The 18,807-nt window shown below is 32.3% G+C and overlaps 1 protein-coding gene across 3 annotated transcripts in view; it reads right to left on the reverse strand.

Moving 5' to 3' along the window:
* Positions 1-18,807, reverse strand: part of Cul3 (cullin 3) — a 64,044-nt gene that overhangs the window by 13,477 nt on the left and 31,760 nt on the right. For all 3 annotated transcript variants that reach the window (XM_015481462.2, XM_048808612.1, XM_048808613.1), the window contains 10 exons: positions 15,002-15,162; positions 13,880-13,994; positions 11,885-12,113; positions 8,365-8,510; positions 7,552-7,728; positions 5,670-5,840; positions 4,985-5,092; positions 2,732-2,856; positions 2,057-2,153; positions 315-449 (listed from right to left, as the gene is read on the reverse strand). In XM_015481462.2, the coding sequence (XP_015336948.1) occupies positions 315-449; positions 2,057-2,153; positions 2,732-2,856; positions 4,985-5,092; positions 5,670-5,840; positions 7,552-7,728; positions 8,365-8,510; positions 11,885-12,113; positions 13,880-13,994; positions 15,002-15,162 (1,464 nt within the window). The remainder of the gene's footprint in view (positions 1-314; positions 450-2,056; positions 2,154-2,731; positions 2,857-4,984; positions 5,093-5,669; positions 5,841-7,551; positions 7,729-8,364; positions 8,511-11,884; positions 12,114-13,879; positions 13,995-15,001; positions 15,163-18,807) is intronic.

Here is an 18,807-nt window from a genome sequence, read left to right on the forward strand (position 1 = left end):
AAAAAAATATGGAAATAATACTCAGGTCCGAGGTGGAAGTTACATAGGTGCTTGTTTAAAACTCAAAATATGAAATTTTTATATGAAACTTGTACTTCAATAATGCCGATTTAAAAAACAGCACCTTAAAAAAGCAGCCATAAAATGATCCAATAATGCATGATGTTCTTATAGTTCCATGGCCCAATTTTATGCAGTATTCTGTTAAGGTATTCAAAGAGATTCTCTTAAGGTTTCTCACATAAGAAAGACTCAGATAATAAATGGAAGAAACAATACAAGTGGTTAGAAACATATATAACAACAACTCATACCTCAAATGTGTATTTTTCTCTATTATTAAAGAGCATTAATATGGTCATCTGGAAAGTGGAAACTTGCAATATATGCTTCCGTGTATTTGAGCCAGTTACTTGTGCACCTCCAACACCAACTTCAGATCCATCTTCCTGTTTGATGTTTTAAAAAATATGAACAAAGATAATTATCTCCTAGTATCTGTAACAACATATTTTAGAAATAAGTCCTGTAATCTCCACTCCCTCACCAAAACTTATTCCCATATAAAAAGAAATCTACACACACACACACACACACACACACACACACACCGTCTTTACTTAGGACTATCCCCCACACCCCCACCACTGTGAATATTTTCAGGTAGCTACCTGAGCATATAACTAACCAAGAGTTCCCTAAATTTAAAGCTAAAGTTATTTTAACACTGTAAAATTGTAAAATTGGATGACAATACCACCCTTATAAATGACACTGCAGACACACTACCACCCAAAGTAGCAGGGTTAAATTTCTTTTCATGATGGGGCTGGGATTATGGCTCAGAGGAAGAGCGCTTGCCTCACATGTGTGAGGCACTGGATTCGATCACATAAAAACAGAATAAAGACATTGTGTCCACCTATAACTAAAAAATAAATATTAAAAAATTTCTTTTCATATGATACAATCAAAGTAAAACATTAAAATAAAACCAAAACCAGCAGAGGGGAAAACTTCCATTCACAAAATCTGAACCTGTTCTATGTCTTCAATAATTAGTATATACACTATGCTTTAAAAGTCTATTGATCTCTTTAATAAACCTTAGTAGCACTGCTCAGATAAAATATTTCTCAGCAATAAAAAGGAATGATTTACTGGCACTATACAAAAATATTATGCTATATGAAAGAAGCTGCTCTATGAAAACAAGCAATAATCAAAAGTTGTTCTGTAGTATCTTTGACCTATTCTTTTCCACTTAAATATATAATAGTGATAAATATTATCCAATGACTATTACACATTTTAATATAAAAACCAAAGTACTTACACACTAAAAAAATACTTTGGTGTTATAGTGACTCATAACACGTGGAAAATTAGAAGATTCTAATTAAAATCTGAAATAAAACATATTTACTAGGACTGGGTTATAGCTCAGTGGTGGAATGCTTGCCTAGCATGTGTGAAGCACTAGGTTCAATTCTTAGCACTGCATATATATGTATATATATATCTTATTGACAACTACAAAACCATATTTGCTGCCCAGATATATTTAAGTTGTTAAGTCTTTTATTAATTTTCAGTTTTAAGGCAAATGACCCTGATTTGATTAAAACTAATGAAAACAAATTATTACTCTTAAAACTAACGATTTTAGATATTAAAAAGTCAGCTACTTTTTTAAGAGGAAGACAAATCACTGATGCATTATTGATTTTTTAATGACTTTGCTAATGTGTGTTTCTTAAATCTCAAGTCCTAATTTTACTGGTTTTGATTAGCAATAGGGATTATAAAAGACAGAATTTTTAAAAGGGGCTCATAGCTCTGTATGCCCTCAAATCAACTTACATTTTCCCATTATTACCTCAAGTTTCTTTATATTTATTTACATTATCTCAAGTTTAATCTTATAAATGAAATTGAATATTTAAACTTTTTAATATTTAAGGCAGGTTTAACAATAAAACAAATTGTTTACCCAGGTCAGTTATATAAACAAAATTTTTAAGTTACTTAGAATGTTCAAACTGTGAACATTTACCTTTTTAACTGGACCATAAAAAGTGGCATTGAGATCTGCAGAACCCATATGATGCTGGAGTGTGAGCTGTCGACCACTGTGTTTGGCTAGGTAGAACCTTCAGCAAATCAAACTAGGTTTTAGAGAATCATACAACTTGCATATTAAATTACATACTACAGGGGAACAATCCTGAACAAATATACATGTAAGGGAGACCTTAAAAGTTAAAAGACATCTTGGAAATTACTTTTTGTTTCAATTCTTCACAGAAGAGAAAATGAAATGGGGGAATATGAGGTCTCAACAACTTAGCTAAAAATTAAATGATAAAGATAGCACACTAAATAATAATGCTACTATACACGTTGCCTCAGCTTGTTGCTGAGCTCCTGCTATTTATAAGACCAACTTTTCTCCACAGTAACCCAATAATTGATTTATCCTAGTGACAGATATCAACTGTATAAAATATACTGTACAAATGCTGAAGAAAGGAAGTGAATATTCCTTTGCAAAAAGTTTTATGCAACTAATTCTTAAATATTAAAAGGATAAAGGATAAATTCTCCTTTAGAACATGAGGTTAAAATGGAATATATTCATCCTTAACTGGGGACATCATTAATGCCAAAATTTATTTTAATTTTGGACAATTATTTGTACTTAGAAATACAAAGTCTGATTTAGGTTTACCTTCTAAATATTTCAAAAGCATGTCTTGGTGCTGGTGGGATGTTGCACTTTGGTGTGGCTGACTGAGTGGGCCAATATCCAGTCGTGAGCACCCGGACTGTGAGATCAACACCACCTAAAGATACCTGTATAAAACAGAAAATGTCTCCTAACATTATCAGTTCCATTTAGACACTCCATTACAATTATCAAAGTAGTTGTATAAAAGTAGCTATCTTTATGTCTTATCTCTGGTAAACAAAACAGATGTTCTGAAAGGTTAGGTCTGTCTAATGTTTTACAAAGTTTAACAACTGTGGCAAATAATTATAATTATTGCCTAAAATGTTAATTCTTAGCATGTAACAAAATCTTACCCATATCATTGAGAACTGTAGTTTTGGACTTAAAATTTTTTAATAAGATAAAATGTCAAGAGGTCATATCAATATCATTTTAGAGGAAACTTCTGGTATCGTTAATCTGTTTTTAAATATTTTTACCATCTTAGTGTAAATAACATGTTCCTAATTTCCTACCTACATTTCAACTACATTAATCAAAACTTTCATGATTTAACATGTAGTTTACATTCTAACAAACTTATGCATAAGACACTGTAGATATCATGCTACAGAGCAGGTACTCTCCAAATACATATATACAATGGTTAACAACTTTTACAAAATATATACATAATCGTTACCATTAGATTTTTTTTTTTCAAACAAAATTTTAAAGAATATCAATAGGTACTTTTAAGGACAAACTATTATCTTTAGTACTAATACAGCTTGTTACAAACCATTATTCCATTTTTAATCTAACCTGTATGATTTACTGATACAGATATTTAAAGGGGTGGTTGGGTTTATAAATATGAAGATGCAATACAGGCTTGGATTTTTTCAAAAGTTATTCTACTTGAAAGAAACTCAAACTAGATATCTTTGATGATGCATAGAAGATAACACCGTAGAAGAAACTGAGGATACACCAGCCCCTTATACATTTAAGATAATAAATCACTAAGCAATCTAAATTATTCCATCTTGGATAATCTCATCATTCATTTCCTGCTGACTCAGACTTTTATTTATCACAGACTTGCATTGTCTTACTGGCCTTTCTCTACGACAAACAAGATATTTAAGCCAGGAGCAGTGGCATACAACTGTAATCCCAGAAGCTTTGGAGGCTGAGGCAGGAGAATCACAAATTCAAATTTAGGCAGACCCTAAGGACCTAATGAGACCCTGTCTGGAAAACAAAAATTTTTTAAAAGTGAGGGGCTAGGGATGTGGCTTAGTTGTTAAATGCCCGGGGGTTCAATCCCTGGTACCAAAAACACCATGGAACAAACAACAACAACAAAAACATATTTATGACAAAATAAATGATATTTAACTACTTAGAATGGAGTCAGAATGTCTTCACATTCTACAGAATAAGTATTTTCATGTGATGGGACTGTGAGAGCAATGGAAGTGAAGATTTCTTATTTAAATATCAAAGGAAAAGCCTCCAAAACTGTTAATGGATGTGAGGTGTCAACTACAGAGTGGCATATAGTCACTCAAAAAAACTTTAAATCCTCAAGTAACTTAAGTGCCAGCTTAGTGTCTTTGGGAGTCACAACACAAAACACAGAACACAAGCTGGGTGTAGTTCAGTGGTACAGCGCTTGCCTAGCATGTGTGAGGCACTGAGTTCAATCCTTAGCATCACATAAAAATAATAAAATAAAGGTCTTGTGTTCATCTACAACTAAAAAAAAAGTTAAATAAAAAATAAAAAACAAAAAACACATAATACATTAAATTCTGCATTTTTATAGTTTGTTTACTCCCCCACCCCACCTTTTCTTGGAATGGGAGATTGTCTTTGAGAATGAAAATACTGAAGTAAAGGAGGTCAGGTAACTATCTGAAAGTAAAAAAAAGTCTAGGATAAAGTGAAGAATATTCAAACTCTAGTAAACTTTACTAAGCTCTGTATTTTTCTATACTCTATAATGGTTTTATAAAAAGTAATTCTATTAATTTTCAGTGCATTCCTTCAAGTGGGGAAAAAATAAAAATTAAATACATATTTTCATGGAAACACAGTTAAATTATTTTTTACATACCCACAGATAATAGAGTGTCACTAATTTAAAGAAATGAAACTGTTATGTAGATGAAAATCTACATTTATCTGTTATGTAGATGAAAATCCTCGTTATGAAAGACTTAACAAAAATATATGAAACTAGAAATCCAAGAAGAACCTTACCCCAGTTGCCTGTAGATGTTGCCTGAATTCATCCATTGTTGTGTTTGAGATGCTCATATCCCTAAACATTCCTTCCAGTTTTGAAGTAAACTGACATCCGCATTCAGTCTATGGAGGAAAAACACAAGTATATACAAATAAATGATGGATTTTTCTATGAGAAAATATAGAAACAAGTGATTCTATGTTATTGGCACTGCTGATAATCTCTGTAAATTTTTCTATGAGTTCTTATATGCCTCCTTACGAAATGTTAGGGTTTCAAGAATAACTCCAAGCATTTTGTTTTAAAAATGCAAATTTCCAGACTCTTTCAGCGATTCCTATGTACTCCATGGAATACACAGGGCCCAAAACTCTGCATTTTTGAAAAGGACCTCAGGTAATTCACTTACAGGTACTTTATGAATATCTCTTCATGAAACAGAATTACATGGTGATATTTATTATTTCCTTATTAATTAATCTTCCATAGGCCTCTGTGAATGTATCCTACCATACCATAATGTCCTACAACTTGAACAAATGTAAGGATAGACTGCCACTCTCATGAATAATCTACCTTTAACAATATCTTAAGCACACATTTAAAACCAAATAAATAATTTCCAATCACGTTACTGGTGCTCAATCACGACAAGCATTACACTTAGATATACTCCACTTCAACTAACTTATACCTTACCTTTAATTTAGATATCATATTTTTTTCAGAATCATCAGAAACACTTTTATTCGTGAGAAGTCTCCTTGCCAGGTGTTGTTTATAATAACGTTCAAATACATCTTTTTCTTGCATAAACCTAAAAAGGACCATTGCCTTATCCAATATTGTTTCTACTTCTTGTTCTGTTAGCTGCAAAATTAAATTAAAAGACAACTACTATAAAATTTGAGTTATACAAAAAATAGCACACCATAGCTCATCTACAGTTTTAAAACATTGTTTGAAAACAAACACAAATATCTAGAGGACAGAAGGGATGAAGTTTCACAAAGTGCCTTCTGCTTCATATAGCAGAACAATCATTACACTCTTATCTAATGCAGCCTTACTGAGGTCTTAGAGTAGAATTCCATTTCTGATAGGACTACCACTGAAATGGAAATGTGAGGGAACCACAAGGTTGAATTAAGGGATGACTAAGTTCAGCAGAAATAAAACTTAAAGAATATTTCAGAAACCTCTACATAATAATTAGACAGAAACTTACATACCCAAAAGATAGACCTTTTCACTTAAGCACATTCAAACCTAAATTTTGCACAGAAGGGTAAAAATTTGTTATAATCCAGATAATAAAGACTCCTTGCCCTTATCTCTAAAATAAAGGCAAGATGATACTGTGACAGACTGTATGGATTAAGCTTATATATTTTAAAATGAAAAGATACATGATTTCTGTGCATTCTTAGTAATATCATTTTCTTACTATAGTTATTGCCTGTATAAACCTGTGGCTACTTGTTACTTTTCCTTTTGGCTCAAAAATTCCAAGATGACCATTTCATCAAGTGTGATCAAACACGCTTGCTGGGCACAATGGTGCACACCTGAAATCTCAGGAGGCCCAGGTAGGAGGACCAAAAGTTCAAAGTCATCCTCAGCAACTTAGTGAGGCCCTAAAGCAACTCAGACCCTATCTCTAAATAAAATATAACAAAGGGCTGGGGGTGTGGCTTAATCCCTGGTATCAAAAAATAACAACAACAACAACAAGAACAAAAAACCCTCAAACATGCTTGATTTTACTTTCTATGTTCTCAAGAGAACTCCTAAGGCCCCAGATATATTACAAAGGCTTGAAAGTGAGTTGCAGTTAGATTTTCAAACTTACTTTCTATATGTTCCCAGAATTCAACTACTGTCTGATAATACAATCCAGAACCAGATAAAAGAAAGCAACATTGTACTACTGGAGAGTATGCCAGTTTTTAATGCCAATTGTAGAGTAAAGTAAGTGAAATGTCAAAGAAATTATGATCATGTCAAATATTTTAAACAATACTTTTTTTTTAAATTTTTTATTGTTGGTTGTTCAAAACATTACATAGTTCTTGATATATCATATTTCACACTTTGATTCAAGTGGGTTATGAACTCCCATTTTTACCCCATATACAGATTGCAGAATCACATCAGTTACACATCCATTGATTTACATATTGCCATACTAGTGTCTGTTGTGTTCTGCTGCCTTTCCTATCCTCTACTCTCCCCCCTCCCCTCCCCTCCCCTCTTCTCTCTCTACCCCCTCTACTGTCATTCATTTCTCCCCCTTGTATTATTTTTCCCTTTCCCCTCACTTCCTCTTGTATGTATTTTTGTATAACCCTGAGGATCTCCTTCCATTTCCATGCAATTTCCCTTCTCTCTCCCTTTCCCTCCCACCTCTCATCCCTGTTTAATGTTATTAAACAATACTTTTTAATAGATCACAGCACATTTAAGCACAGTGGTTTGGCTTAATTTTTCTATCTATAAAATTTATTAACTTTATACTTTATTTTCTAACCTTAAATCAACAAATACATTTTAATATAATTGTAAATGCATGACGACTTACCCCTTTGACTCCCTTTTTCAGCTTATCATCAATAAATAATGAGAGGTATTCGGGAGACCTGGAGTTGAGGTTAAGGAAATACTCAAAATCACCAGCAATAGTCTGTTTAAAGAGCCGGTCATTATTGAATGATTCCTGAAGGAAGCGATCAAATCTACTCTTCAGGTCCAATAAGCCCTTATAAATAAAAACAAATTTAGGACACATAAAAATTTTGTAAAATATACTTACGATCATTTATGTTTATCTTAACTTGGTTGGTAATAAATGTATACATTCACAGTTAAACTTATAGGATCTATATAATTTTCAAGTCTGTATGTAGCCCGTATTCAAAATGTCAGTGATGAGAAAGCATGTTATCTTCCACATACATATACTATATTAGAGATGAATCAATGATCTGCCTCACTGCTTTGACCTACCAGGTTAGCCAGAGAGAAGCTTAAAAATGCATGAAGAAGAGGGGATTATATTAAAACATGAACAATCTGGAGTATAATTTACTAAACAATTCTGCTTGCAAGCAAAACATTTTGGAACAAAAAAGTATTTAACTTAAAAAATGTTTTTCCCTCCAACACATTAAAGTGTACATAAAATAGAATTCATATTCATTATTGAGACTATTTAAACAAGGTCTTGATCAGGTTAACGAATGAAGAGTTGCATTCGAGTCTGGCTCCCTGATATAAATATGTACAACTTGCAAAATTCTAAAGTTTAGGATAATTACACATTAATAAAAGTGATCTTTTTTAGCACTTGTCAAATGACTTTATAAAAACTTGAAGAGAATCTTCTGTAACTCACTTGAATATAGTCAACTGGATTCTTTCCTTCTCCTTCCTCAGAAACAAGGGCTTTACCTTGTTCCCGTAAATAAGAACTCATACATTCACACATTGTCTTCAAACCATTTGGCACACGACTAAATAACTTGTACATGCAAGCAAGGTCTGCAATTAGAAAGAAAACACAAATTGGCTACATTAAAAATTATAGAAAAAATGTGAGTCTGTGTTTAAGAGAAGTTTATTTTTCCATTACCACCATCTGCTGACCACTAGGACTATTAAAGAACAGCAAAATCAGGGAGCTGGGGTTGTGGCTCAGTGGTAGAGCACTTGCCTCGCATGTGTGGGACCCTGGGTTCGATCCTCAGCACCACATAAAAATAAATGAGTGAAATGAAGGCATTTAAAAATAAAAATAGCAAAATCAAAAAAAATTTAAAAAGCCTAGTTGTTATTATGATTTATGAACAGCTTTTAAATGAGATGCTTTGAAAGCACCAATAAAATATATCAGGAAACTTTAATTTTAATTTACATGGAATAAAGCTGCCCTCACAGCATAGTAAAAAAAAATGTCATTAAAAATAAAAACTTTGGGGGGCCTGGGTTGTGGCTCAGTGGTAGAGCACTTGCCTGGCATGCATGAGGCACTGGGTTCAATCCCTGGCACCAGATAAAAATAAAAACAAACAAAATAAAGGTATTGTGTCCATCCTACAATTTAAAAAAATATTTTAAAAAATGAAAACTTTCAACATAATTTATCATATGTAACTCTAACACAGAATCTATAAACATGCACCAAAGGATAATTCTAATTATGGTATAGCTGGCAGATACTTCATAAAGAAAAAGCTTTAAAAACCAATTAAAAATTTATCACTCAATTGACAAGGATTACAATAAATAAAGTGAAGTGTAATAGGATTTACTTCATTACATGTTAAGTTTAAATTTATGATATAAAAATCTATTCTTTAGTATTCTTCTCACAGCTATTCTTAATATCTCCCAGTGGTATCCTAAGCAAACATCTATATTTTACACATTAGCCTGACTGTATATTTTTTTTAATTTAGAATGGAAACTCTGGTCTCCATCATTTTTCACAAACCTATAATGTAGATTTGAAATACCGTTTTTTCCATGGGTGAAGTATTTCTATGAAATAACAACTTACTGGGAGACTATGATGTCAGAAATTTATGTCCTAAGAATTTTTACTATCAGTAATGTTTCAAAATAGTTTTAGAACAGCAGTTTCTAGATCAAGGGTTGGCCAATTTTTTTTCTGTACAGCACCAGATACTAAATGTTTTAGGCCTGTAGGTCATCTAGTCTCAGATGCTACTACTCAGTTTTGCTACTGTAACAAGAAGGCAGCCACAGATACTACAACTGTTTCAAAACAAACTTTATGGGCACTGAAAATTCATATAAATTTTCATGTGTAATGAAATATTTGATGTTTCTTCAAATAGGTGTTGGGCCAGATTTGGCAGACAAGCCATAATTTGCCTCTAAAACTAAAGTTATATGTATTTTTTAAAAACTTAGAAGCAAATCTTATAAAATACCTATCTTATAGCTTTCCATATATTTGGCATAAATCATCACAAATTTCCCACATCAAAAACAGGTATTTTAAAATGTAACAGCAATTTATGTACCCAAACTATAACAAATTTAGCACATCAAATACCTCTAGCAAAATTATTCTTGACTTGTCTAATCTGTTCCTATGTTATTATAAGTTTTGCTTAGATATTTTATATATTTAATGGTATGTAAACTAATATATGTTCATTGTATTTAACTGTCTGATATAGTAGTGAATGAAAGAGTAAATGAAAAACAGTGGCATTCAAAAAATTAAATATCATTAGTTCTTCACATACCTAATAAAACAATAAAAATGAAATAACATTTAAGCAATTTCATACAGCTATGGTGCATCTAATAACCAATGAAAATTTATCCTCCATTCATAGAGAAAATTGTTTTTCACTTTCTGATGCATGAGAATTTGGCTTCATAATGGTGAATGTGACTCTGACATATTCTCAATAAACTGCTCAAGAGCAGGGCCTACCACAACTGAGACATTTTGCAATCAGGTTTCTCGTGGTAGGTCAGGAAAAACGGTAGTCAAGTGACTCAAGAGGCAGAAGCACGAGGATCGTAAGTTCAAGGGCAGCCTCGACAACCTAACAAGACCCTAGCTCAAAACTAAAAAAAAAGAAGGGCTGGGATACAGCTTAGTGGTAGAGCACCCCTGGGTTCAGTTGCCAGAATGCCCCTACAGACAGACAGACAGACACAGACACACACACACACACAAAAAAAATAATAATAATAATAATTTATAATCAACAACTTGATGAAAACATTGAAATACTTATAACAGGAAAAACTAGTAAATAACTATTCTGCTATTGCTTTAAGTCATATATTTATTAAGTACTTGTCTTGTTGGGCAAATCTAATAAATACCTTCAACACATGTCTCCATGCAGGTTACAGAAATGCTGTAATTCAAGCACATCCAGAAACTTCAAACATTTTCCAGTCCCTAATCTCCACTTTAGTCTGCAGGGGCCATTTAGATCAAGACTCAAAGATCATGGGCCAAATACATCCTGCTATCTTTTTTTTTGTCCAACTCATAAACTAAGAATAGTTTTCACACTTTTTATAAGTTGGGGGGGAGGGAGAATGAAAAAATATATATATTTAGTGATGTGAAAATTACATAAAGTTAAAATTTCAGAGTCCACAAATAAAGAACACAGGCCTTTTCCTTTGTGTTACTGTTTATGGCTACTTTCTCACTAGAACAGCAGAGATGAGCAGTTGACTATATAGCCCATAAAATATGTGCCATCTGGACCTTTACAAAAAAGTTTGCCAACCCCTGATACAGACAATTATCCAAGAGTATCTCATTTTAGAAAACATGACAAATATACTAGAAGACTATTTTTGTTATTTGGTTTTACCAAAAACAGGTTGGCCAGAAAAATACTTAAAAAAGGAAATTTCTCGGAATGAGGTTGTAGCTCAGTGGTAGAGCACTTGCCTAGCATGCATGATGCACTGGGTTCAATCCCCAGCACCACATTATAAAATAAAAGTACTAAAAAAAAAATTTTTTTAATGGGAATTTCTCTGGTTTAAAAGAACAAATTTATAATCAACTTTCCATTACCTTCTCACATAAACAGAAACCATTTCAAAACACAAAAGGAAGGATTCTATCAGATGAGGATGGACAAACCTTTCTTCCCCCTCTTCTCAAAGAGACATCCTTGTCTCTTTATAATTCTCTTTTTAAAAAAACTTTACTCATTCCTTACTCAGGGTAAAAAAGACTCAATTCACTGAAAATACCCCAAATCTTTATTTACTAAACATTGTAAAGTATTATCATTAAATCCCATTAAAACGAGAAGTGATAAATTACGTACACAAATTAAAAAATTATTAGCAATAACGTAGAAAAAGGATTTAATTATTTTTCAATTGGTAATGCTCACCTTCTGTCTTTCCATTTTTTAACATATGTACTAGCCCAGAATTCTCCATTTCTACTATAGTCTTCATGTGCTTGGAAATAAGTTCTCTCTCAACTACCTTTACAATGGGCTCTTCGGTTGATTTGTCAAGGCAGTGCATCACCCGTTCTATTTCTTCATTAATTCTAGCTTCTACTTTCTTTATATATACTGAAGCACTGTTTTCTGCTAAAAATTTCTGGCTTTCCATCTGCAATTAAAAAGCATGATATTGATATATATAGATATATATGTATATATATATATATATTTAAAATGTATTTAAATATAGAAGGAAAACATGTTTCTGCTTTTAACTTGGTTTTGACACTGTTTATAAATAAGGACCATTAACATTTCCTCATTACATATTCATATAGTCTGAATTATAGTCTTCAAAAGCATTTATTTAAGTAAACCTAAATTAATACATTATCTGTAAACACTGTTCTTTAAACTTTGCCAGTGAACTCCAAATGGAAGCCTCTCACCCTAAATGGGAATTGAAAATTCTTCTTTGATGTGTTTGTTATAAAATTATAACTACAAAGATTAATCATGTTTATCATAAGCTTTGCTGGCATACTAAAGTTCTCCTGCCACTCCATTCCCAGGTTCAAAGGAATATAAAGTTTAAGAAATAGAGCTTTTAAATCTTGACCTGCTAACATTAGCCTTACATAAGTTCCACTAAATTATAAATGGTATCCCAATTAATTTTAACTGATTTGATACTAGCATTAATGTACGTGTATCTAAGAATTACATAATAGAAGACACACTGACATAAACTTTAAGTACAAAATTTAATAACATTTCCCACTTTCTTTACAAAAAAGTAGTGCTAATCCTTAAAAACAATCAAATCCTTAGAACAAACATTAAAACACTGAACAAAAATCTTAGTAAGACTATCTCCACTTACTACTGAAAACAGTACATATTAATATTTATACACATTAACACATGTACCCCTGTAGTAAATTTTGGTAATGAAGGAAATTAAAACTATGAAAAAGTAAAAAAATACATAGAATTAGTGGACATACTACTAGAAAATAAAGACTGCTTTCTACAATTTAAGTCAATAGTTCATAAAGCATTGTCTGAGCTCACCAGTGTGGCCACAACAGTATTCCTGAAGGACTACAAATGGATTTGGAAAAAAGAAAACAGGAAGTCTATTCTTTTGTTTCTTTATGGGTAAATGACAGGAAAATTCACTCAATTCTTTTCTATGTATACATCTAATGCTCTTATAAATGAACTGCTGAATTATTAAAAGGTATTATAATTTTGTATTCATTTGCTTACTGGAGTAAAAACTTTCAATCAATATTCCACTAAGGCATCCTTTTTGGCAATATTACAAAATTTCTACAAATACTCACTTGCAGCATTTAGGCAGAATGTTTGTTAACGTTACCTTACAAATATTTTCACATTTATCAGTGCTCAATTACTGTTATTACCATGATATCATTACAAATTAGTACTAGTTTAGCTTCACCATTAACAATTTAGTTGGTTTGGGGTTGGCCTATAATTTCCTGATCAATAACCTTTAGAGCAAATATGCAGTTTAGGATTATGCATATCCCCATGTTTATTTCACTAGTAATTGATATTACTAATTACTAACAGCCCATGTGGCAAGAATCCATTGGTGATATGTAGCCTGTGAATTTACGGTACTTATAAAATCTGTAACATATAAATATGATATAAAATATTAAGGATATTTCTAAGTTTATATGTGTACAGGTTTAAATTCTTCAACTTTTTTATCCATGAACTCCTTTACTGGAATATGAGAATGTGGAGTAGTTGTGCTTTGTGGCAGTTGTTTGCACTATCCCTTTCTCCAATGGACCAAAATGTCAAAAAAAAAAAAAGTTCAAAATGTTAAAACTAATAACTACATTCAATCATGTTAAAAACATTTTAAGATCATTTATTTACATTTTCACTGATTACCTGAAAAAATTCTGCAGACATTTCCAAAAAAGGAGCTTCAAAATCTTCTTCATAGACAGATCTTCCTTCGAGACCTAAAATCATTAACATCTGGCAAGCATTCCTTATTGCGCCTCTGTCAAAAGAATTTACATCACTTGATAATCCAATTACATTAGAGATTCATAGATTCTAAACAATAGTTAGAAATATTTTCAGGAACATTTACTTTTTATCAAATTGACCAATCTCTAATAAGTTAGTCCTTTATAACAGAAATTTAGAGTAACTTTAATTGAAAAACATCCTGATTCCACAGTTACTTAAGTTGTTCTTACCTTTTTCTAACTTAAAATTTTTAAAGAAAAGATGCTTAAATATTTCCATGGTACTTAAAAACATAGGCTGTGGAAGCAGGAAGGAAGGCAGACAGGCGAGTAAGGTTATACTACCAGAGATGAATACAGCTACTCCTAGGCAAAATAGTTTTTTTTGTAGTAAATGGCACTTGGGTAATCCTAAGCAAGCATCAAAGCTGACAACTTCACAAGTTTTCAGCAAAGAGCTGCTCTTACATAATTCAAACCACTCTAGCAGTACCACCACAAAAGCGGTATTACACTCACATCAGGAAAGGGAACAGAACACATAACTTAGTAGTTCTTAGTTAATTTAGAGTATGTTAAACAGTTCTTTCAAAAATATTAAAAATGAAGGTAAGACAAAAGCCCAGCTGGGTGCAATAGTAGCATGTGCCTATAGTCCCAGCTATTCAGGAGGTTTAGACAGGAAGATCACTTGAGCCTGGAGAAGAAATAAAAATTCTAGGAAGGGAGGAGGGGAGGGAAGAAAACAGAGAGAAACAGAGACAGAGAAACAAAATGCCAGCATGAAAAATATATGAAAAACCAAAACACCAGTGGCTAATTTGTTTCAAAAAATCGTATTTGTTCTTTTTTTTTTTTTTTTCAAAGCCTAGTATGGTCTCTTTTAAAAATATAGATGTATGTTGAAATTCTAAGTAGCTGTGATAGTATTTTGAAGATTTTAATATGAAAGTGAGTCACTTCTTAAAACACAAGCACTAAAACCCCAAAGCACATGGGGTGGGGGGAGCACAAGAGGAAAAGATAAATGATATACCTGTCTACAACTTCTCCTTTCCGCTCTCTTGCAATCATATCCAATAGAGTTTGCCGAAGATGATCCCTAATACACCCATAACGTACAACTTGATCTCGAAAAATAATTAATCCCAAATTGTAGACATTCTCTACGTTATTTTGTTGTACGTATACACGGTCCTGGAGTTAAAATAAAATCATGTAAATAAAAGCACAATTCTTATAGTCATCAAAACAATTACTATGACCTACAATAAAAAATACGTAAATAAAATTCCAAAAGCAGTCATTTTTCAGGTGAGAAACATTTCAAACTAACTTAAGCATTATGCAATTTCCTCATACTTCCCAAGTTATATAAAATTGTCTTTAATTTATAATGGTTACTAAAACAAATAACGGCCATAGATGACTGCCCCTTTACTCTAAGAAAATAAAGGGGAGAAAGCAAGTATTATATCCAGAGAAGTAGGTAAGGAGAGAGTTAAGGAGAAAAGGTAGAAAGCTATACCACGCTCCAACAAAGTTCTTCCTTAAATTCTGTACTGGAAGATCATATTCTCTGAAATAAATCTGAGAACTGAATGAAACACAGACTGATATGACTTAAGTTGACTGTTACTGGTAGAAATTAAAAAGCTCCAATGCATATTAAAAAATACCATTAAGTATTACTTTGGGAAAAGAGCCCAAAGCTTTCACCAAATTCTTAGAGGCACCTGTAATTAAAAAAAACAAAAAACAAAAAAACAAAAACAGTGAAGAACTAATAAAACAAACTGAACTTTTTGAAAACCAATATAACCAGAACCAAAAGGTGAACATGAACAGAGTTTTATTATTAACAATATAAACTGAATGGTAATGTTCAACCTTCCAAACAATTTTAATTGAATTCTCTACGTGCAGCCCTCAGTTAATGTACCTTAATTCTTCCAACCTCTCCTTTTGTTTTTTTATACAATGGTAGATACCTATTAGCCAAAAGAAAACCATTTCTTTTATCAGCATATTCAGTACTCATTTTTGTATATTCTATATAATCTTATCATTAGGTCATGTTTTTCCAATCTTGACATCAACTTTAGGGAGGTCAAAATTTCACTGATAACTTCTCTAAGTTCTTGGACTTCACATTTCCATCATGGAGGTCTTAAATTCCAAGCTTCCCTCTGACTATATTCTTCCTTTCTTTTCATGGCTCCTACCCACCAAACTGGCTTCTTATTCCCTCTGTGACCTCCAGGTCCAACCCTTCCCTACTATTATCCTGATTTTGACTTGGTTTTTAGCAATAAAATAACACATGAACAGTAAAAACTGGCATAACTCTATGATTAAAAAGCAACAAGTATCCTTTTTTAAAATATTATTTTTTAGTTGCAGTTGGACACAATACCTTTATTTTACTTATTTTTATGTGGTGCTGAGGATCGAACCCAGGACCTCGCATGTGCTAGGTGAGGGCTCTACCACTGAGCCACAATCCCAGCCTGTAAATTTGATTTTCATAGTTCCAAATACAAATTTCTATGGTAGAAAAAAGCATTATACACAAGAAAATGGAGAAAATGTGTTCTACCCTATTTAATAATAATAATAAAAAAAACAGTTTAAACTAAAGACTGGTAGTAAAACTGGGAAACTATTAAACATACACACATATTTTATCTTAAACATTTTAATTAAACACATAAATGCTCATTCAGACATCAAGATTTTTTTTTCAGTCCTGGGGATCAAAACCCAAGTACTTGCATGTTAAGCACATATATTCTTCCACTGAGCTATATTCCAACCCTCTAGAGATTACGACTTTCTTTGAACACTGCCTTTCTTACATGCAATTATACGTAATAAATTGTCCAACATTTCTAGTTTTAGTTTCATAAAGGTGGAGCATAACACTAGAGGAATTCGTGAATATAAAATCCTAGATTTTTTTTTTACAATTTCTATTCCAATGTTTAAAATTATCCACACCAAATCCACATCAATATGTAGCCTTTGTCTTTATCAAGTCTTTCAAAATCATTCAATTTAGTTTGCCAAAGAAAAAAATTCCACACTGCTGCATCAATTTATATATTAAATTATGTAATAACAAGAAAAAACAGGTTTAAAAACAAATACAAGTGATATTCAGTAAAGCACAAATCTCAACTGGAAAGAGTAGAACTGAGAAACTTACAAAGTTACCTCAACAGCCATGAAAGCACTTTTTATCAGTGAGGATGTTTTATAGCTAGAAAAGAAAGAACTGAATTGTGGCAAGTCTTGTAAGTTTCAAATACACAACAGGCCTAGTGGACATTAGGTAAATCTTGTAGGGAGAAAAAAAACCTGTGTGTGTGTGTGTGTGTGTGTGTGTAAACACTATATTACCAAGTTTAATGTTTGCCTATTAAAATTACCCCTTTCTTTCTTGCAATGTCAGATGCTGTAATTTAAATTTTGTTTTAATTTGTTCTAATTAGTTACACGATAGCAGAATGTATTTTGACATGTTAAAACTTAAGAAGTATAACTTCTCCTTCTCTGGTTGCACATGATGTACAACAATTACATTGGTCATGTAATCATACATGTACATAGTGGAATGAATCAAGCATTCCTGTCCTATCTTTCCTATTCCCATCCTCTCCGTTCATTCCCCTCTGTCTAATCCAAAGTACATCTATTCTTCCCTAACCATGCCCCCTTATTGTGAATTAGCATCTGCTTTTTGGTCTTTGGTTTTTGGGTATTGGCTTATTTCATTTAGCATGATATTCTCCAGTTCTATCCATTTACTGGCAAATGCCATAATTTTGCTCTTCTTTGTGGCTGAGTAATATTCCATTGTCTAACCCCTTTCTCAAGAAAGGCTAAGAGAATCATCCAATACTTCAACCAGATTTTATTACTTTTTGGAGAAAAGAACTACCTTCAAGAATTATAGAAAAAACACCTAAACAATGCAATCTGCAGAGTGAAACAGTGTTTCTATATTTTCTTTTTATACTGTCTTATTGCTGTATAATTTATATGCCAACCTAACTGAGTGGATAGCTAAATAATTTACAGTAAATTTCTAAAGCTGTGCAACTATTTCAATTATCCAGCTACAGAATATTTCCACCACCCAAAACAATCCCTTTAGTTGTTTAGAGTCAATACTCATGCCCACTCCTAGCATCTCTGGCTTTCTGTCTTTATAAATTTCCTTCTCTGGACTTTTCACACAATTATCATATATAATCTTTGTCCCTAATCACTTTTATCACTAAGCATAAACTTTACAGTTCACTAATAATATAAGATATATCAATATTTAGTTATTTTTAGTGCTAAACAGTATTTCATTACAGGTATGGAACTTACAAATTGACAAATTTGGATATAAAAATTACAATAATGGTAAGAATAGTAGATGTGGAGTACAATTCTGACTCTATTATTAACTATTATGTTACCCTGAGTAAGTCATTTATTCGTTCTGGCCCCTAGTAAAACAAAGGGAATGGAATCTCTAAAATTTTAATAATTTCCTATAAAGCTTAGTCCTCTGACCAAAAGTTAATGTACACAGGGAAAAAGATGTATTTCGCTACTACTTTTTCCTTTTGTATTTATTTTCTGTCAACCCAGGCCTGGGTCTTCTAACACCTAAGCACAATGTAATGCTTTCACTAGTGAAGCAGATTAAATCTATAACTTTAAGGCCTACAATATTTGCTATCTCAAGCCTGAGCAAGAAGGCAGAAAGGAACAGGTACAGCTGGTGCATTCCTTCAGTACACTGTGTACACTGGGGGAGGAGGGCAAGGGAGTGCGGGTGTTACA

The sequence above is a fragment of the Marmota marmota genome, unplaced genomic scaffold, assembly GCF_001458135.2.
Source record: "Marmota marmota marmota unplaced genomic scaffold, marMar, whole genome shotgun sequence".
NCBI classification, from domain to species: Eukaryota; Metazoa; Chordata; class Mammalia; order Rodentia; family Sciuridae; genus Marmota; species Marmota marmota.